Source organism: Manduca sexta, chromosome 15 (assembly GCF_014839805.1).
Source record: "Manduca sexta isolate Smith_Timp_Sample1 chromosome 15, JHU_Msex_v1.0, whole genome shotgun sequence".
Lineage (NCBI taxonomy): Eukaryota > Metazoa > Arthropoda > Insecta > Lepidoptera > Sphingidae > Manduca > Manduca sexta.
This window is the reverse complement of record NC_051129.1, coordinates 5,664,315-5,686,568: the sequence shown is the minus strand read 5'-3', so window position 1 is coordinate 5,686,568 and position 22,254 is coordinate 5,664,315. Positions and strand designations below refer to the sequence as shown.

At 37.0% G+C, this 22,254-nt stretch overlaps 3 protein-coding genes across 5 annotated transcripts in view; all 3 read left to right on the top strand.

Moving 5' to 3' along the window:
* LOC115439983 (formin-like protein 7) overlaps positions 1-13,926 on the top strand; it is a 42,503-nt gene extending 28,577 nt beyond the window's left edge. For all 3 annotated transcript variants that reach the window (XM_037438819.1, XM_030164088.2, XM_037438820.1), the window contains exons 2-6: positions 4,486-4,714; positions 4,997-5,136; positions 6,583-6,648; positions 7,035-7,168; positions 8,001-13,926. In XM_037438819.1, the coding sequence (XP_037294716.1) occupies positions 5,013-5,136; positions 6,583-6,648; positions 7,035-7,168; positions 8,001-10,178 (2,502 nt within the window). In that variant the 5' untranslated portion in view covers positions 4,486-4,714; positions 4,997-5,012 and the 3' untranslated portion in view covers positions 10,179-13,926. The remainder of the gene's footprint in view (positions 1-4,485; positions 4,715-4,996; positions 5,137-6,582; positions 6,649-7,034; positions 7,169-8,000) is intronic.
* A 1,502-nt stretch (positions 13,927-15,428) lies between these two features.
* On the top strand, positions 15,429-16,097 carry LOC115440005 (protein cornichon homolog 4). The gene has a single exon (XM_030164119.1). It carries the CDS (start codon positions 15,600-15,602, stop codon positions 16,068-16,070), a length of 471 nt encoding a protein of 156 aa, XP_030019979.1. The 5' UTR covers positions 15,429-15,599; the 3' UTR covers positions 16,071-16,097.
* On the top strand, positions 15,960-19,518 carry LOC115440004. The gene is made up of 4 exons (XM_030164118.1): positions 15,960-16,585; positions 16,770-17,127; positions 17,233-17,476; positions 17,784-19,518. Exons 1-4 carry the CDS (start codon positions 16,072-16,074, stop codon positions 18,090-18,092), a joined length of 1,425 nt encoding a protein of 474 aa, XP_030019978.1. The 5' UTR covers positions 15,960-16,071; the 3' UTR covers positions 18,093-19,518.
* Positions 19,519-22,254: the final 2,736 nt, after the last annotated feature.

The window sequence follows — 22,254 nt, the reverse complement described above, 5'->3', positions numbered from 1 at the left end:
AATTGACTTTTCTGTACTGAGAGATAGTTTTGCTTCAGTTTATGGAATACCTTATAAGTTTGTTAATTTTAATATTTTCATTATTTTTAATGTTCATTAAACTAATTATGACTGGCTCTGATTCGTCAAATGTAGGAAGGAAGTAATATGTAACAGCTATTAGTTAAAACATTTAACATAAAATGTTTACTGTTAAAGGGGATGGTAAATTTCTATAAAATATTATACTGTGTTATATATATTCTGCACTGTTCAGTCTCTGTTGTTTATTTTAACCTCGTTATCCTTAATGGTTTATAAATATAATTAATTCGCAGTTAATCATTAATAACTTCAACTTTAGTATTTGCTCCCATATTTGTTTTGATTTCACTACAACGATAATAATATTAATGTTAACCTAAAAAATGGATACAAAGTTTAAAATTGTGTAAAATTTGTATGATTCCAAAATTCTGCTTAAATCATTAATAAAAAAATTGCATTGGTATAAGAAGTATGTCGGAAATCCCTAAGGTTCTACCTTAGTCGCTCTACCTACTACTGAGCACTATTTTCTGGAATAATAAGTATTATTGTCATGTTTTCATTAAGTTCTGTTCCAAAGGAAAGATCATAAACAAATTAAAATTTAACTGAACTGTTTCGAAACCATTGAACAGATTGCTATGAAACTATAGCATATTGTGCCGAGACTACCTGGCCTGAAAAATCTGTATATAAATGAATATCTTATTACGTTCGTAATGAAGCCTTTAGCTTTAGTGGGTTTTTATTTTTAATGAAACTTTGTATTATGCTTTGACATTATTTGGACATATTTAATTTATCATATTTTACATCTTATACTCATTATTTTTTATATTTTACGTGCCATTGCAACGCATACCGGGTACAGCTAGTAAAAAATAAACATAAAAAAATTGACATATTATTTCACAAACACATAGCATAAATATTGCTAAAAGTAAAAGGTAATTAAAATATTATCATAAACATAATGTAAAGTGGCGATAGCCTAGTTGGGTGTGGAACGGACTGCCGAGACGAATGTCCGCAGATTCAAATCCCAAGGGCACACACCTCTGACTTTTCTAAAAAAATCATGTGTGTATTCTTTGTGAATTTATCGTTCGCTTTAACGGTGAATGAAAACAGCGTGAGGAAACCTGCACATCTAAGAAGTTCTCTATAGGAATTTCAAAGGTGTGTGAAGTCTACCAATCCGCACTAGGCCAGCGTGGTGGACTAAGGCCTAATCCCTCTCAGTAGTAGAGGAGGCCCGTGCTCAGCAGTGGGCAAGTATATAATACAGGGCTGTTATTATTATATTATTAATGTATAGAATAGAGATATGAATCAAACGGTTCCCAGAGAGCATTTAGTAGCACTATACTATAATAGCTAGCGACAAGCAGCTGTGCATTTACGCTGACATCTTGATTGACGTGTTACGTTACGCTACAAGTATCGTACGTGCCGCCACCAGCTCACTATATAATATTAACGTAATTTCCCCACACTTAAAAGCGTGTTAGCTTCAAAGGAACAAACCTTGACCCGATTCAAAACAAAAACGCCAGATATCAAAGTTTAGATTTATGAATGCTACGAATTGCTTTTTGTAATTAAATGTATTATATCCGTTTTGTCTGATGTGAAATTAAAAAAATATCTCGGAGTTAACTTTTCTCTAAATGTGTAAAAAAATATTTTTAAAGTGGAATTTGTGAAGTGAAGATTCTCTGTTTGCTATGTAGACATTTCAAGCAGCTGGCGACGTCTTAAGAGCTTTTATGAAAGTAATTTAAGATCTTACGGTTATAGAAATCAAAGCGCAACAACAATAAAGAGTTTTTAATAAAAAACAAATAAAACTATTCTAGAAACCGAGTGAGTATATTATGACTAACTGACTATGTAGTGTCGTGTGGTACCAAATTATAATACACACGGTTATGTGGGAGGTGACGACATGAAACAAATTAAAACTGCTAAGACTAACGTAGAAAAATAATGTTACTCGTGTGGTTTAATTGAAAACACCTAGAAGGTTCTGAAATGAAACAATTCCCTTTGAAATTTGAATGACATGCCGTACATACATTAATCATATTCTGTAAGCAATGTTTATTCCAAAGCCATCAAAGACTCCCACCAACGATTCGGATATGACGTGTCTAGCGCATATTATGAAGTTTATTCATGCTTATTTGTAGTAAGTATTTTGTCGTCTCGATTCATCGCCAAGTCCGTTGCTCACTGTGATGTATGGAAGAGTACGTGTTTTTGTGCACATCGAGAGAAGCGTTAGACATTTCAGACTAGCTAGTAACGCATTTCTTTACAAATAATATAATAGTAAATGACGAATAAGTCAAAGTATAATACAGTAGTATCTAAATACAGCGCATTTTATGTTTTTTATCATATTGTATGATATTTATTTTTTAGGAAGAATAGCAAGTAATTTATTTCCTTTTTTAGACAAACAATCGTCCCTATTGTAAGCTACCTTCAACGACTCGCACTTCGGAACAAAACCTGAATGATGTTCGTACCCTTTTGACCTATTGGGCCAGGATTTCGCTTCCCTCTTATAGTGTATTCTGTATACCGATACACTATCTTCAGATTCCAATAACATAGGAGAGATAAAGGCCGCGTTGAAAAAAACCTGAATCTTGTTACGGATTGGGTAGTCGCATCATTGTAAACATAATTGGTATAAATTACGCACATTAAGCACAAAGTGTTACAATAATCCTCAGAAAACTGTGTAATGACTCATGAGCACGCACGTGCACCAGTTTGTTTACAAAATTGTGTTCTGTAGCACCGACTTAAAATGCGTAACAGACATTTACAAATACATACAATATATACATACTTCAAATTAACATTTCCAAACAAATTGTATTTACTTGTTCAATTTTATTACGCAGCTATGTAGTACTTGTGTTGTAATTTTGCTTTAAATAATAGTATGAACATGTTCCTTACGTGTCCTATATGTATCTATTCTTGTGATATATATGTATAATGTGCTAGTAATAAACATTCCGCTGTATTTGATGTTCACGTGATAGACGTGAAGTCTTTAGATCGCACACCGTGTCGCGTGACCGAATCATTTGCACCAGTTTGAACTTGTTATATAATTTCTTCAAAATTGTTTTCGTTTTTCTCGTCTGAACACTGCTTTTGCATAGAATATTTTTATAAAATTGAATTTATAATCTTATTTTTTTAGTGTAACCACACATTGACCAATATCTATGTCTAATGGTCTAAACATAGAGCATGGTAACATCGTCCAAGCTATAAGCGTTATAGAAGTCTCCCTAATAAAGCTATAGCAAATTTTATATCAAATAAGAATAGCGATTGACGTTTTTGAAGTCTGCATTTGTTTACTTTAGTTTTAGTTTTATATTGTACGTGAGTCACGGGCAGATGTTTTATTTTCAGCTTGTATTTTCACTCCCTCGTATATCCAACTTTATGAGAGTTTTAAACATTACATAATACTTCCATCTTTCCTCGACCATAGAAAATTCAAAATGTTGTTTTGTGTTGTAATAACGAACGTAAATATATGTTTCGTAATATATTATAAGGGCACATCGTCGTGAATCTGTTAACGTTATTATATAATTTATATATAACATACCAGGCCCTAATCGGACGTGTTGAATTGTTCCTGTCTGTCATAGAATAAATAAAGTATTACAATTTTTGAGGTTGGTAAAACCAGCGTGATTGTAAAAAGTATATCTTCCAAGTAAAAAAAATTCTATGCGTTGATGCGCGAGATCAATGAAAACAATATATTGTGAAAATAACCAAGTCCCTCCCAGACACTAGTTTATTGTGTTACACATTGGGACCACAGCTAAAAAATATTTTTGAAAGTGTTGCAGACAGTATCCTGCACAGTATGTGCACTGAATATGTATCCATCTGTTATACGCATAAACTTAGACATCTTCGTTAGCACTCTGTGCACGATATCGTAAAATTGTAACATTCCAACCACAATGCATCTAAAAGCAAGGAACACGCCTACTCACGTACATTTATAAACGTTTTCAAGGATTCAATTCAATTAGGTCGTCGCTATGATGACAGTGTGTATTATAGTGTAATGCCTCGCCCAATATTGCCCAAATTGTTTACGATATCCCGTACGGGTGGCATTGTCAGTGTACGCACTTCCGACTCACCTATTACAACATCTGCTCGTGATTCGCGATGATCTAACAACGTCGGATGAGTGAAAAACAACTGCGCTAGCGAACGGGACTGTGTGTACTCTGTAGGTCTACGTAAATTGAGGAAGGTTAGTCGAGAAATAATCGCCACAGTTTATTCTCTTTGTAGGGTTCAATATATTGTACAATGTACATGTGATTAACGAACGTAGTATCCAACTTGATGTTTATTTAATAAAATATATTTACTATAGTTGTATCTATTGTGCAGAGAGCCGTTCGTCGTGCGGCGGAGGCGACGGCTCGGAGGGCTCGGAGGGGCGTACGTCGTGGCGCGTCACGCTGGACCACGACCTCGTGGAGACTCTGAGCGCGATCTACCCCGAGTGGTTCAAGCCGCAGCACCGGCGGGAGCGCAGCCGCAGCCGCGCCGCCTCGCCCGTCTCGCCCGCCTCGCCGCCGCGCACACCGGCCACACCGCCCTCCGAGGATACATTCAGGTATATGTGGTTCATACAAAATAAAAACTCAATTCTTATACATATTGCAAAGACGTTATACATAATTGCCAGTAATTTTGGTCTAGGACAATATAATTATCTTTTATAACTTAGCTCCCTAATACGCTTACAAACTCCAAAATTACGTTCATTGGTGTAAAATGTAAATAAATCAAAACGACCTAAGTTAGTTTTCAAGAAATTAATATTATCGTCTGGTCGCTTCCTAAATCTGATCTGTTCGCTATAATATTACAATGCAATGTTTAATTATGTTAACAGTTCCGGTGCGGAGGAGATGGCTGGGCGGCCGGCGGGCAGCAGCGGCGCCAGCGAGCCTCCGAGCTCGCCGCGCGTCTCCCCGCCCAAAGTGATCGTCGACGATAGCCCGCTGCAGCCAGCCATGGGCAAGCACAAAGAATGTAAGCACATATACATCAGTATCATATACTACCAATTAATAAATTTACGTACGACGTTTGGTTACAAAGAAAATTATTCAGATGTTGCAAAGTTAATATATTTTATATAAGTATACCATACACACTAAACCGCATAATTTACTTGTACAATAAATTTTGTATTACTTATGTTAATGACACACATATGCACTCTCGCCATGTATCTCCGGAGAGGTCGGCAGAAACGCAAAAGGTGCACCCATTTTGCGCCGTGTGTATTCCGTCCCATGACGTAATATGGGCGAGCTTATCGCCATATTGGTCACAAAATCTAGACCCGGGGCTAGAACCCGAGACTTCAGCACTGCAGTCGTACCGTAAAACTACTACGCCATCGAGGCAGTCGTGTTAATGAATATACAATTTTCGGTGCAGTGATGAATAAACTTGAATATGAATGGGTTTAGACGACTTTCACTCTGTAAGATATAAGAAATTTAAATATTTTCTGGCTTAAATGTGTAGCCTGTCTGTCCTGTGCGCGGCCAGTGGCCTCCGAGCTGCATTCTACTCGGCACAACCTGATGTATTAGTATGCCTGCGGAGTTGCCACTTCCGGTCGTTTCTGCGTCTGTGTTGTATTACATCGCATACGACCATCGCGAATAAACAACAAACGAGAAATTCTATCGAACTCAGTCGCAGTCTCGAATATAAGCTTATAGTAGCATTTCTCTTGTAAGGCACCCAAGATTATATTTAGTGTGTTATTGCCTAATAAAATACTTTTTACTAATTGGTGACAAAACAGGTGATATATTATTGTATATTTATGTTTAATAATAATGTAATAAAGTTATATTATATAGGTTGATGCATGTAGATTGGATTAGTAGTAGACCGTGCGAGGTAAAGGCGCCCAGTAACCCACAATATTCGGCCCAGTGGTAGTGAATGTTTCGTCTGTAATACGGTCGCGGCATAACACTAGTTTCCTTGTGCAGTGTTTATTTATGTTGGCGGCGAGCCAGCTTTGTCCGCCCATCGCTCGCTACTACCCGCTTGTCTGCACGCAAACAAGAACATAGGAAGGAGCTTCATGCGCCTACGCCTCTCCACTGGCTTTTATCGATATAATATTGTATCGACGTGCGCGTCGATCGCGAACGACGCCGGCATTCGACTCGGCGCACTACGTCAATGTTCGTTACCTGGCGTCATAACACCATAACCATCATGAACACATGTCAGCTATTCAATCAGTACTTATTGTTGTATGTAAAAGGTAGGCGAATTACATATACACATACATTAGCCGACTGTTTGATATTATGCTTTGTCTAAATAATACGTATTACTGGACGATGGCATACAGAAGGAAAAATATTTTGAGGATAAATATAACATTGCCCGTTCAGCACGTACTAGTTACAGATGGAATATAAACGTTTATTGGTTGTTCCACAGCTTTAAAGGTGAAACTGATGACGCGACCTCCTCGTAACCAGCTGGTGGCCCAAGGGATCATGCCTCGTAAGTAAACAATATAATATTTTTATATTATAGGTACTTGTGGTAGTTTTGTAAACCCAAAATTTTGTTGTTACGGGATTAAAATAATGATATGTCAGTGAATACAAAAATACAAAATATATATATTTTTTTTACCTTTTCCGATTTTTTTAAATATTTTTTCCAACACCAAACGCATGGTTAAGTTACATTTCCATAAAGAATTTTCAGTTTTTTTGTATAAACAAATATAAATTTGCGATTTCAGCAACTTTCCGAAATTATTTTGAGGAATCAAAGAAAATATGGAACAAAATAATAATTATTCACCTGACATCGATGATCTTTTAACTTCCATTGTTTTGCGATATTTTGAAATTTGTCTCATGTATATCCGTTGTTTCCAGCATTGAAAACGCCTCCTGCATATTTTGAACAATGCAAGCAACTGGAAAGAGCGAAGACCGGAGACTTACTGAAGGCGAAGATACAAAGGCGGCCAGATCGACAGGAGTTGGAACGAAGGCATATACTGGAGCAGGTCAGTAAATTCAGTTAAGGTGCTTTTTTTGCGAACATTTTATTTATAGGCATGAGGAAACAAAATTGCAGGCCCTTAGATCAAAATAACAATCCGTATTTTTCACAAACAACACATGTGGCATTTTTCTATGGGTGATTTGAAATTATTTTACCTGATAATTATTATTTATCATATGATAATAATGATTTCTTATGTTTACGCGATTGTTAGACATTAAAATTATAATATAAAAACCGCGATAAATCGTAAAAATAGTTTAATTATAACATATGATATTAATTGTAGTATAACTTTTTATCAATGTTTAATAGAAAGTAACGATAATTCAGTAATTAAATAGGGCGGAGGAACCATGTGCATTGTCTAGTCCCATAGGTGCATTGTTTGATTAATTAAGTCACATTGTAAAGTCGAAATACAAAGTCCCAAGTATAAATGTTAATAATCCTCTTTTTAACACTGTGACGTAATGATACCTAAATAATGAATAGTTATTTTATATTTCCAATAATTATTCTTTGGCATTGTTGCAGTACATTTGAAATGGATTTACTTGTATGAATTGACTTTGTTTTGAACGCTGGCCTGGCCTGGCATATTTACCTTATTCGCGTGACTCTTGAGTAATTTATAAATATAGCACATCCGATTTATTACTCTATATACAAGTTCTAATGAAATGCACGGTACAATACACATATAGTAATTGAGCTAGTAATTATACTAAATAAAGTTACGAAGTAAGAAAAATGTTCCTCGTAAACTTCCATACTGGTTGTAAGAACAATAGCTGTGTAATATGTAGTCACTTTTACTTTTTTTGTTTCAGGAGAGTCATGTCGATCCGAGCCTAGCCGAAAAACAGCGAATGCTAAAAAAAGCGCGGCTAGCGGATCAGTTAAATGATCAATTATCACACAGGCCGGGCCCATTGGAACTGATAAAGAAAAATATACTGCATACAGAGGAAAATATCGAAACTGCAGTCAAAAGTGGAACTCTCGCGTTTAAGGCAACCAGTGAGGGTGCATCAGGTCGACCTCAACACCCTTCATCGTATTGCGGGCCTCCAGATGAAGTCTCCCCATCACCTTCTCCTCCTTCCACACTCTCACCCCTCAGCGTTCCGTCACCACCACAGCACCCCGCTCCCGGTAAAGATAAGAATCGGAAGAAAAATAAACAAAAACAGCAACCCAAAGCGCGATTTAAATTCCATGAGTATAAAGGCCCTCCGAACGCGCAGAAGTCGTCATCGCCGCCCGGCTCCGTGGAGACTCCCTACGAGCTGTTGTTGCAGCAGCAACAGTTGCTCCTGCAGCTCATGCTGCCCGCCTCGCCCGCGCCCTCCTCCGCCTCCGTGGCTTCCGTGGCCTCCGTAGCGTCCGTGGCGTCGGACTCGTCGGAGGCGCTGGTGTCGCTGGGGTCGCTGGGCGCACACGCCGCACTGCCCGCGCCGCCGCCGCCGCCGCCGCCTCCCGTCACGCCGCTCTCTGCTTCGGCACGTTTCGAAGACATGAAAGTGTCCGACCTGCGCGCCGAGTGCAAGCGACGCAACCTTCGCGTCTCCGGCCCGAAGCCTCAACTGATCGACAGGTTGCGACCTTTCCTGTTCGAGAAGCAGGAGGAGGCGCCCAAGTCTCCGGCGTCGATCGCGTCGGTCACCTCGCCGGACCCGCGCATCGAGCTCGACCCTCAGGAGGACATAGTGCAATCGCAGCGACGCCAGATAGAGGAACTGGAACGGAAGTTGGAAGCGTCGCGGCAGCAGTTGGAGATGGTGCGGCGCGAGGCGGCGGGCGCGGCGGCCAGCGACCAGAGCCGGCGCCTGCTGCAGGCGCACCTGTGCGTGACGCAGCTGCGCGCCAAGCTCGACGCGCTGCAGCAGCCGCCGCCGCCCGCGCCCACGCCGCCGCACTACGTGCGCCTCTTCACCGTCACGCCGCCCGCCGCCGCCGGGGACGTGGCGCCGGTGGCCACGCCGCAGAAGCCCGCTAATTCCGCGTACATCTTGAATGGCGTGAAAGTGGTGCCGATAGCGATCCTGCCGACGGCGCACTACGAGCCGGAGCGCGTGGCGCCGCCTCCGCCGCCGCCGCCACCGCCGCCGCCCATGCCGCAGGTGCAACCGGTCACGCCATTGCACGACCATGCAGAAGACAGTCAGATAATGGACGATGTTTTGGAAATCTTAGTCGAGAACGGCGAGTTGCCACCTTCGGCTGTGGGTGAATCCGTGGTGAGTCCCTCGTTGGACGCCGGGTATGTGACGGCAGGACCTGACGCATTTTCGCCGGCCGACGTGTTGTCGGATGATGTTCTAGGAGATGCGCACGTTCGAGACTCTCTTGCTGCTGATGAACTGCAGCGGGAACTCGACGATATCCAAAATGAGATCATGAATCACGCGGATCTCCACAACGCCGTTGCAGTTGACAATCGATGTGCAGTCGGCGTGGCGTCTTCTGAAATGAGCGCAGACCTAGGTGTTGAATTACTATCTAACGGGGAGTTTCACCCAGATTTCGGTTCTGACCCTAACACTGGTGACGAGGATTTCTTTGAGAGCCTTCTTTCCGGAGACGGCGATCACACAAACGGTAGTATGTCCCATACAGCCATGGACATCGGGGAAGAGCACGAACCAGAAAGAATGAGCATGACTCCACTCACAAATGGAGACATCCTGGATCACACCCGGACCGGTTTCGATTATATGGAAGATTTGTCGCTTCCATCTTTCCAGAATGAAGATACCCGTCACGAAGTGTTTGACGAACGGCCTTGTGAATTCGATCTGAAGGAATGTGGGATAGATTTGGGACCTGCTATGACGGTGGACAGCGATGGGTGTGACTACATGGACACGGACATAATCCCGAACATGTTCGGCCGCGGGCACATGCTGCAGTGCGACCCGCTGCTGGGCAGCGTGCTGTCGCGCCCGGCGCCGCGGCCCGCGCGCAAGCACTACTCCTGGGACAAGATAGAGTTCGACGCCACCTGACCCGCGTTCACTGCTTTCACCGGCGGAGTCGCACTCTGACGATATTGACAGTGATCTCTGAACCATGTCTATGTCTATTGAACCTACGGGTCAACGACGCTCAGTTATTTTACACCAACTTACATGCACACTGAGATTTTCAAGTGTTGGGACAACATTAAAAATTACAAAAATTATAGTTGCGTCGCAACCGAGAGCCACCGAGTGGCGCTTATATAAATTACGCTAGTCTAACACGTGTGACTCGTTCTTCCACAATAATGACTTTGGTGTAATAAGGACTAGAAATAAATAAGTAAAACACAAAGTGTTTACAGTAATAGGAACTATCGTTTATATAATAATATTTGTACTTAATGTTTGATACGAGGTGTTTGTGTCGCTAGTTGATAATGATGTTCAGTTTGGTTATTGTACTAGTGAGTGTCTGTGCACACACTCGCCGCGTGCACACTGATGTACTTGGCTCACATATAATAAGTCCATTTTGTTTACTACTTATAGGCATATCTACGTATGTATATATTGAACATAATAATACTCAACATAGTTGTGGATTTCTGCATTCCGCCCGATGACTAAAACTTAGGGGAAATTATCATAGGACAAGTTGTTGAAGCACAATCAATCTATGAGTCACCTGGTCATGTACACATTTATCGATGATAATAATTGAAGTGTTTAATTTATTAGAGGTTGATGTTGTGCCGATTTAAATAAAATCGCTTATTATTGTCTCTGTCGCACGGAGAGCTATTTCCCAAATCAATAAGTGACATTCCAGTCTTGTTGAAGTGCAAAATGTGGCGCGCAAACTCCTTGACCCTTTAAATATCGGCTAAAAACAATTGTTATTAATAGAATACAGGTTTATATTTATTTGAATATGTTAATGATGCTGAGGGCAAGGAGCACATTTCACAAGCCATCGTCATGGGTGGGACCAGCTTGGGAACAATGTTAGATATGAATTCAATTAGTTAACTTAGGGAGCCGGCTCCTCACACACAGGCAATTATGCAACGTCTCGCTTCACATTGCGCCTGTTTCAACATTAACGAGTATAATATTACACTCTATTATACACTGAATAAGTATTTCTTCAGTGTGGAATGACGGTGACATTTGACAAAATTTGCTTTATCGTATTATTTTGATTCTTCCTAAAATCACTTTTTATTATTATTATGAAACAATATGACATTCTAGAAAATGTATCATTCCAATTTATATTATCTAAAGTGTAGGATAGGTGCTTAGTAATCGATAAGTTGCTGTTTTAAATGCGTATGCGTAATACCGTATAAAGTGATTTTTTTTTATTTTCGCTGTTAAAATTGTGTAAAGGCGTTGCATAATTGTTTGTGTGCATTATTTATAATTTATTATATACTCCTAAAAGTGTACTTACGGTTTTTTGTTTAGTTGTATTCATTGCTATGTTATGTGTGAGTGTTTTCACTAATGTATATTGTACAGTGTCACCATTATTTATATTGCGTTTACCTTTGCTTCACCGGCGGGAGTATGATTACAGAGACATAAATATATTAATCGAAAATATATTGCCATTTTTGCATTTACGTTATTTTAATTTTTGAATACTTGTTGCTACAACGAATAATTAAGGCTTTACTTCCTTGCATGTGCCAATACTATAAAACGAGAATTGTTTAAACGTACTGTAATATTAGTGTCAATATTGTATTTGCCGACATTATCTTGTATGATTAATGCAATCTCGAATATTGTAACAAATTATTAATAACACTACACTATGTAAGACCTATTTGTGCATGATTGGTTATCGTGTGACTGTACTTTACATTTATTATTTTGTACCATTTTATGTTCAGAGCATTGTATTTCTATTCTATAAATGTATATATAAAGTACATTCTCAGACAAAATCTAACAAAATGAAACAGAAATCGACAATCTGCATAAGAACATTTATTTATTTTGTTGCAAGGACCTTGTTTTAACGGCACTATGAAAATTTGCTATATAACTATACTGTTTCACAACAGAGGTCCTTGCGTCTCTTTTTTTATTCGGCGTATAATTATTAATTATTGTTACGTAGAGTTGGTGCTATTTTAGAATGAATTAATGTATACAAATTGATTAGAACTTGAACTTGTAGCCTGTACTTTTATTACGTATGGTGTTATCATATTGTTTTACCAGAAATATAAGCACACACATACACCTGCAAATTATCAACATTATTAATTTCTTTTTAGTATTGGTCCATTTCGCCCTATTAACAACAATTATGTTTGGTATACTGTACATATGCTCTAAATAATTTAACTAGAATGCCTCCTTACGCGATACCATAGGAGTTTATACTAAACACCATAGACAAAGTAACTAAGTGCATAGACACATGTTTATATTTCTGGTATGGAGCTGGTGATTGCACTGACGAGGTATATATATTTTTTTTAGTACTTGGAAGTTAAATATTGTTTGATGCATAAGAAGAAATCATTTTTTTACGAAATTATGATAATCTGTGCATAGACGTTTGAAACAGGGCTGATAGGCATTATGTTGTTTACTTTATTTTTAAGTAATATTCCATTATCTAAGTAAATTATGTAATACCTTTATTCTAGGCTTAAATATTTAAAGAAAATCTATTTGCTCATTTATCAAAATTATACCCACATTAGCCAAATATTTAACTTACGTGAGAGAAACAACAAACATGCGTTTATTTTCTTCGGAGAGTAAATTATTATAAGCTAAATGGAATAATTTGTAATGTGGGCTTATTGCGCGAAGGAGACAAGTCGAATTTTATTGAATTGGTAACAATGACGGTGCCTGCGGTATGTGGCATCTCATCTGAAAATTGGTCTTATCCCTTTATATATAAGCCGACGTTACGATTTACGTTAAGAATATTTATTCGTAATATAATTATTTATACTTTATCACATTCATAAACCTTATTTTAATTATACTTGGATTGGTTATGTTTCCTATATTAACAAAACATCACCCTCTAAAGTTTGAAATTAGGACACCTTATATAAGGTGTACCTTAATTTATATACATATATATTTATTATATGTGTTTTGTTTGATGAATGTGTCTTACATATCTTTTGAAGACATAATTTTAAAGGATAGTAGAGTTTGGGTTACATTAATCTGCAAAGAAATGTTACGGCCTAGAATGTTATATTAGCTTCTTAATCACACTTTATTACATATTATAATTATTATGTAGTTATAATGAATTTAACGAGATACTAAGTCAGTGAGATTAATATTTGATATTGTATTATCTGCATATTTATTATGATTGTTGTAATTATTTTAAGAGAATTTTAATATTTGGCACTAGTTTTTATTCATAATATGGAGTGTCAAAGCGTTGTATGTCTGGTGCATTGGTCTCTGCATGTAAGTTGTATTGTTGACTGTAAAATAGTAAATTGGCTTTTTACAAATATACATAAAAACGCTTTTCTCATTGAAATCACATTCTCTTATTACATTAGAACGTCGCGTTAACTCGGCAATACATGACTTTAAGTTGTGATCTGTTGCAGAGCCAAGTATTCAATAAATTTTATAATTAATGTAATGATGTGATAAGATAACAGGAGTCGGATTTGTAGTGTAACTGGATAGTTTTTTTTACCTTGCCCTGTAATGAAGCCTTGTAAATATTTACCAAGCCTTTATTAGTTTAAGAAAAGAATGTTAAATAAAATGTTTTTGACACAATTACTATTGTTTTATTGTGAAAAGAATATTAGTATGAGCTATGGCTATGACAACAAATTGTACAATATCGTCAAAACGATAACCTCTTTGGAAAGATACTAGTTTTCGTAGTACCTACTTTAAGGCTTTTTGAGAGACTGCGAAATAGCGTTTATAATACTGCTGAAAAGACTACTGAGCGATGAGAAAGATTTTTTATTTTCCTGTGTGATGTGTCTGTTCGTCGTCGTACTGATGTCATCTGTCTCAATAACACTATTGTCGGAGGTAGTAATTTTATTTACTTTTCGTCTGTCTATAGTGAGAAATTTAAATATTGTCACTTTTCCTATTCCGTTCCTGTCATGTAGTACATACAATGTCGCGCCCACAATAAAGACGTTCCTGATATATGGGATTTTCATTAAGTCTCCAACCAATAAAACAGAATCCATGGTTATTTTTTAGTTTAAACTATGTAGGCGGCTACGCTGTCGTTTTTTGCCCCAACCTATATACCACAGTTGATGCCCCGACCAAGAACGGGTGTGCTATGTACATTGAAACAAAAAAGGTGGATTTCGCTCTTCTCAACATTTTTGAGACTTCTGATTGATTTTGTGGATCTTATCATACTAGCATTAGAAGCGTTATTGGAACGGAGTCCGAACTTACCCCGCGAAGGTCCAATCTTTTCTAAGGGTTTTAAATTTCTATACTGATATTATCATCTATTTTTAAGCTTACACCGAGAGAATTGGAAGATGATTAAATTATCACATAAAGTAGCATTAATAATAACTAGTTTCATGTATAAAATGTTGGTACCGCTTAAATATTTTATGAGAAAATAAATTTTTCGAGACTCCTCGCAACACACCGAAAAACCGTTCGAAATTAGCCGAACGCAATTTATTATGTATGAAGTCTACCAATCCGTACTAGGCCATAGGCTAGAACTTAGCCCTAATCCCTCTTAATAGTAGAAGAGGCCTATGCCCAGTAGTGAGACAGTAAGGATATTATAATACAGGGCTGATATTATTATCATATAAGCGGCGATAGCCTAGTTGGGTGCAGAACGGACAGCCAAGACGAAAGTCCGCAGATTCAAATCCCAACCGCACATACCTCTGACTTTTCTAAAATTATATGTGTATTCTTTATGAATCTATCGTTCGCTTTAACGGTGAAGGAAAACATTATGAGGAAACCTGCACATCTGAGATGTTCTTTATAGGAATTTCGAAGGTGTGTGAAGTCTACCAATCCACACTAGGTCAGCGAGGTGGACTAAGGCCTAATCCCTCTCAGTAGTAGAGGAGGCCCGTGCTCAGCAATGGGCAAGCATATAATACAGGGCTGATATTATTATTATTATCATATGTGTGCAAAAGACACTAATCTTGTATAGGTATATGGTCTTGTAAGTAAATATCCTTGGAAGTATGGTCTTTGCCTTTAGCCGATTATTTGTGACATAAAAAAAATAATAAAACCGTCAACAGTGTCAACTGTCACTTATTTGCTGTCAAGCTGTCGGTTTCCTAAGGGAGGATTTTGCATTTTTCCAAACAATATTCATTTAGTTATTACAGTTATTAAGTTTTAGTGGAAGTAATTATGTCTTATGCGTAAATTACCATTGAATATTGTTTAATAAGAGCCTTAGTGATTGAAAAACAAAAACTAGTTATGATATTAGCTGAAACATTGCTTTTCTCTCTGTCTTTGATCGATTGTGGAGCTATATTATTTCTTTTGGTTTACTACATAATAACTTTGTCGGATTTAGAGTGCGACTATCTAAATGCTCAAGAATGTTGTGACAAATTGAATTACTGGCTGGTGTTTAAGTACATTGCACATACGTTTGTTACAGTGTTACTGTTATTGCATGGTCAAGTGTTATTGTTTTTATTGAACCTGCCTATGTTTATATGGCTCACTTTCGAATATTTCACAATACCCCAAGGGAATTTGGGAGCGTACGACCCCGCTGAGATCCATAACCGTGGACAGCTCAGAAAACATTTGAGGGATGTTATGATCTACATTGGTCACTATCTCATATTCTTTTTTATCTATCTATACTGCTTTATACTAGCGCTGCTAAAAGGCGACCCAATTAATAGATCTGACGATCAGATTGTTACCGAAATCTAAAATGTCTGACAGTTCAGGTGATGCAAATATTGCTGATAGTGATAAAAATGATGCAGATAGTGATTCGTCTTCAGACAACATAGTGTGTACCAAGTTAACAGTAGCTGAGAACATCTTAGCTTATATACAGAAGAGAGAACTGGACAGAGTTGTTGAGGATATAAAATGCGACAGTAGCTTACTAGAAAGTGTTATGGCCAACTATGTCATAGCAAAGAAGATTATTAGTAATTTGTCATGGCAGGAGAAATTCTTATGTAAGCATGTATGTTCCATGTGGCACTCGGCTGTTGTAGCACTTCAGAAAGAGCAACTGGAGCCGGCCGATTTTGTTGTCAATGACCTTCCAGTTACTGTATCAAAAATCAATTCAGTATTTAAGAAGTCTACTAACTTTTACACTGAACCATTGGCAGTGCTCACGTTTGCAAACATGTTGGGTTTCTCTGCAACAAATGACTGTGGATCAATAACACCAAATCCATGCTCACCAGCTTGTCAGAATGTACATTGTTGTAAGTTTATCATATTTTATATATAGTATATTATAAGTTGTAAAGAAATCACTCTTATGAATAGTACATAAAGGTTATCTCAGTTTTAAGGTCAGTAATTTTTTTTTTATTGTTTCCTTTCTTGTATGTTCTGTATTAATACTTGAGTGGTATAAAATTAAGTGTAAGATTTTTTTTTTTTCAGTACTAGATGTGGTGCAGCACAATGTATGTATGCCAAAGGTCTGCATGCTGACAGTGAAAGCAACATATTTGACCTTCATGCCTCTCAGCCCATCTATTACCTATGAACATGTTTTTACACAACAAATGATTGTTCAGAATAATCCATTTATCTCTGGCATCTACATCCCAACCATACCCGATGTGGAGTTCAATGTTATCAATATAAAATCTGTTGCAAATATGCAAAATGATTTTTTTGATGTAGTCCATAAAATTGCTCAGGACCGTATCTTCAAAGGAGTTGTTGTTTATGTCACAGAAAGTTTTCTCTTGGAGTCTGTTGAGGATATTGTCTTCTTGAACTATTTTAAAGATGTGTATGTATTATTCATTTGTAGCATCACTTCTTATGACACTAAAATCTTCAATTTTGTAATAAGCAAATCTTTCTATTTATACTTATGAATATTTTCACTTTTCAGTCAACCAAATGTTCCATATGCTCTGGGCGGTTGTATAGTTGAAGATACAATGTTTGAAAAAGACAATATAGATCTTATTGTAGAAAACATTAACAAGGGTGTTGACTTTGTCAGTGAAAACTTAGTGACCATAGCTATGTTCACTGTACCTCACAATTCTAATGTGTGCAATTTTGATGTATACTCATTAATAGTGGAGTCCTCTGATTGGACAAAGGCAAAAATAAGAAAAACTATAGATGAGGTAATTTTCTAAAGAAACTTTTGGTCACCAAATTTATTATGACATACTTTAAAGTGTTTTTCTATTTTTGTTTTCAACTGTATGTCCTAAGTTCTTGTGAAATATTAAACAGTTTGATGGGTAAAAAATACATAATTGTGCATCTTAAATATTTTTTTAATAGAATCTAGTATGTACATTTTCTCATTTGTGAATAAAAATCTAAATATAACTATCTAAAATCCCTTCCAACAGACTGGATTAGATAATCCCTATGATTGAAATTTTATTTCTTCTTACTGTATAAATACATTCTTTATCCTTCCAGTTTGCGAAGAAAGTACCCCGATTCGAGCACAGCGTGGCACTCAAGTTATCATGCGTAGGACGCGACCAAAGGCACGAAGTCGAGCAGGAATACTTCCGCGCGGCGTTCCCTCGAACACGACTTATCGGGTGTTACGGCAATGGAGAATTGGGGGTCAACCACCCTGCCAAGCCACCTCTAGAAAATATGCCAAGTGGCGTCAAAAGACACCGCAGGGACCCTGGACCTCAGTTTGGAATCATGTATTCGTATTCAACTGTTTTTGTTTACATGGGTTGGGGAAAAAAATTCCCTCCAGAGTCAATTTAGTTTAGATCAAATTCAGGGATATAATATTGGTGCCTAGGGGACTTCCTGCGGTGATTTTGGTTTGCTTTATATTAATTTCTGTTGCATCGTATTTGTTATCACGACCACCTGTGTGAAGTCAGTTGTATGCAGAAAACTGTATTTATTCTACCAAGTCACGCGGTCTTAGCCACATGTATCTGACTTAGAAATGGTCACTCTCAATTATATTGATTAACAAAGCAAAAATCTTCGCTATAGAAAAGGGTGCAGTGCGATTGGTTCATGAGAAGGCGCAGGTCTTAAAATAAACATAATAAAATTACAGTTTTAATGTAGTAAACAGAGAGGGGTTGAAGGACTATTTAAGACTTCAAGTGTATTTTATGGCATTTTTATTGATAGGCATAAAAATATAAAACGTTTTATGTCAGTTTGAATTAAGTAAAATGGTTATTCGCAATGTACGGAGAAGTGTTTGTGAAATCACCACATCCACTAGATATATGAATAACAGTAGGTTTTAAATATTACTTTTATACCAAGAATAGTGTTTTTGAATAAAATAAAATGATTAATCAGACGATTATTAGGTGGTAGAGTTAAGTGTAACAAGTGTAAGTGTTTTTGTCTGCAACTCGAATGGACCGGCTCGACAATGGATAGTTTAATGAAAATTGATCTGAAAGAACAAATTTGTTGCTTTACTATTGATGTAGTCAATGAGACGCTAGACGCCTAACATTACGCCGCTCCCTATGGAATCTTGTCCCTTACTAGTCTAATACATGTTTCGCATGGTCGTTTCCCGGCTTTTTATGAAAAATATTCTAAGATGGCTTCTAGTTATATAAGGATACGCAAAAAATATGTATATTTTTAATGATCACTGTAGATTATAAATAATAAGATTTTAATACAACATATTTGGTATAGTTGCTGTCATAAGGAAGAGAAAATGTTAACTTAACAGATGGTGCCACAGCTACAAAATTCGTAGATATAATAAACTCTTTAGATATGAAAAAATACGATGAATTAAATACCTCCTCCTTTTTATTAAAGGCTATATCAATAAATCAGTATCTCTTTGAGTATAATCTCACTTGACATTTAATGTACTGAACTATTTAATAAAAGGCTTAAGTTGTCTTACGTGTATTTAAGAGCTTGTGTTCAGTTGAGTAGGCGCATAAATAAAAGTCACATGTCAAAATCCACACATATTGTGACTTAAATGTTTTTTGAGTTGATAATATATGAGTTTATTAAATAAGGACTATCTTAAGATGCCGACCTTAATTTGGCAGCGTCTTAGCTGACATCGCACTTCAGAGTGAAACTGAGTTGACTGTGTTTACACGGCCCTAAGTCGCTTATATAAGTAATCACGCTTAAATATAAGTATATATTATATTTAATACTCAAGTAGGGCTGGATTTGAAAAGGAGAATGTTAACGTATTTAATTACTTGTAACGTGATGGTTGAAGTTACTTATGTCAAGATAGAAAGTACAATATGGTACACTCTACAGCTTAGCACTAGTTTTCTGATGTCTACTTACGTACTTTTCCATTTTTTTTTATTAATTATGGTGGATATTGTACTACTTATTTTTAAATTAAATATTTTTTTATATCTAAAATTATTTTATTTGAAATATCACTAATTGAATCGTGTTTTAGTTTTATTCTGGTATTTATTCGAACTGGTATTAAGTTTGATATCGCGACTCAATGTAATAACATCACGAATACGATTTAGGTACTCAGCATATCTCTTCTTTGTTTAAGTAGTTTCATTTGTATTATGTACCTGTTAAAAATAATTCATAAAACAATTATTACGTCATAGGTAACGATGGACGAGCTTATCGCTATAATCTGTATTGGAGACAAAATCCATTTGCATCTTAAGTAGATGGGGTTTTACGAAACAAAAAATTCACTAAGTTTTATGTTGCGCGATTTAAATCGAATCCAATCCCTAGAACTGGTATTACAGCATTATGAGACTTCTAACGTCTAGTCTACACAATGCTTTGTAATACAAAATTCTGAATGGGTACGAATGCTGTTGTTTATAGGCAGTTATAATGATAACCACCAGGCGAAACAAAGATCTCATTCTTCAATCATTTGAGTAAAAAAATCATCATGGAACAAATGATGCTAAGCAGCCTAGTCGGAGATAATAGATTTATTTTATAATTAAATCGTACTTGTCATTTTCAATGTTATCTAACGCCGATTTTAAAGTAGTTCCTTTAAATTTTAGTTGAACTAACAAGTATTATTTTTATTACCGTATATCTGATGTAATTAGCATTTAACACTAATAGCTATTAGATTCTGTTCTAAAATCAATCACTATCACAATTGAATCGCAACATTGTTAAATAGAAAAGTGAGTTGAAATTAGGTTTACAAGTTCAACGTGCAAGTGAGGCGTGGAGAGGAAATGGATATACGTTTGCAGGTGACACCGTTCATTTCGTCTGCCAACATGAAACACGACTGATTGAATGGATGTTAACGTCATTCATTCAATTCTTTGTTAAGCTTTCGTGGACAAGATAATTACAGAATTAGCACGTGACACTAATTTGTTTTGAGTATTACATTCGGACCAACTCGTAGTTTTATTATTTAGTCACACAAAGCGTCAGTTAAATGAATTCATAGGATCGCGTCTTTGGCCTAGTGGAAATATGTACCTGAGTATCTAAACCACCGTAGTGGCCCATGTCTGCATCACGTTCCGGGATCAACTTGCGTATATCCGGTTTCAAAGAAGTCGGCATTATAATGTCGACTGTCGTGGGATAATCATCTCTCATCAGTTGAGACTATCTGGACCCCAGTCTGCCTACCATTACTTCTGCTGGGATCTCTACCCCACTTTATCTGATGCAGCAGCGCCTGGCAAAAAATAAAGTAGGTAATTATAATTAGACCCCAAAAACTTATATTTCGTGTTACCTCATGCCTGGATTGGATTCGTGATATTATGCTCACAGCTCTTCATCTGACGGATGTAAGCCCGATGAATGGCCAGCGTAAGTATTATTTCTACTATATATAGGTAAAAGCTAAGCTCATATACTGTATTATAATATATTTTACGTAACTAATGGTTTTGTCCCTTATTAGATGCTTCCTACAGAAGGCTCGGAAAGCGTAAAGAGAAATTTGTTCTCGCGCAGATAGACTTTCATACCGTATTGCTAGATATGTAGGTACACAATATGCTAATGTTGAACGTTTTAAGCTACCTGACTATTATCACTTTCACCGAAGCTTTCGTTTTCGATTATTCACCATGTGTGCACTGTAGGGTTTACTGTGAAGTAAAGTGAAGTGGTCGTTGGTGACTTGAATCTAAATACCAACATTTGGACAAATTCCAAGACTTCCACGTTGAATTCGGTAATTCTAGCCGAACAAAACCGTATATAATCTTATCATTTTGTTAATATACGTATGAAATCTTAGATTACATGGTCCTGAACCCGTTTTATTATTATAATTATCGTTCAAAAGTAGCACAACTTTGCTTGTTAATTTCTGCTATTTCGATACCAGGTTATAGGCACGTACTATCACAAAGGATCTATTTTCATTAAGAAAATTTCTATGATAGGATATTTAACTATCGTCAACACGTAGGTTTGCTGTCAAACAGTGGAGCTACCCGGGCGAGTCGATCTTTTCATGCTGTAAATAAAATGTTAAAGGTTCCTTATAGCTCTATCATATTTAAAAGTTTAGTAGTTTGATTTAGTCGCTGGCACGGTGAATAACGAGTAAATAATAACGAGGCAGAATGTATATCATGCACGTAGCGATTATTTGATGATGACCATTAGTAATGACCGTAGCAACGCTATGTGAATGATCGCATTGACCGTTAACCGGTAAACACTACCTGTAATGTAATGTTTACCACTTTAGCCGCAATTAGACCGAAAAAATATTAATTTTTCTCGTGGAATAGAAATCTGTGTACTTAATAAGAAACTGTTACAACCAACGGTTTTTCTGAACAATAACCGTCTGGCTACATATCGGTTGTGCAGCACTTAATTTGTTTTTATGGATCAGCTTGCGTGCAGTCGCGTGTGTGCTTCGAAGACATGTTAGACACGCAATCTCGTTTCACGATTGTTCTGCATTAATTTA

Coding starts and splice junctions, on each gene's coding strand:
- LOC115440004 (XM_030164118.1), top strand. CDS start 16,072: ATGTCTGACAGTTCAGGTGATGCAAATATTGCTGATAGTGATAAAAAT. Junction 16,586..16,769: donor TTGTCAGAATGTACATTGTT/GTAAGTTTATCA, acceptor TTTTTTTTTCAG/TACTAGATGTGGTGCAGCAC. Junction 17,128..17,232: donor TTGAACTATTTTAAAGATGT/GTATGTATTATT, acceptor TTCACTTTTCAG/TCAACCAAATGTTCCATATG.
- LOC115440005 (XM_030164119.1), top strand. CDS start 15,600: ATGATATTAGCTGAAACATTGCTTTTCTCTCTGTCTTTGATCGATTGT.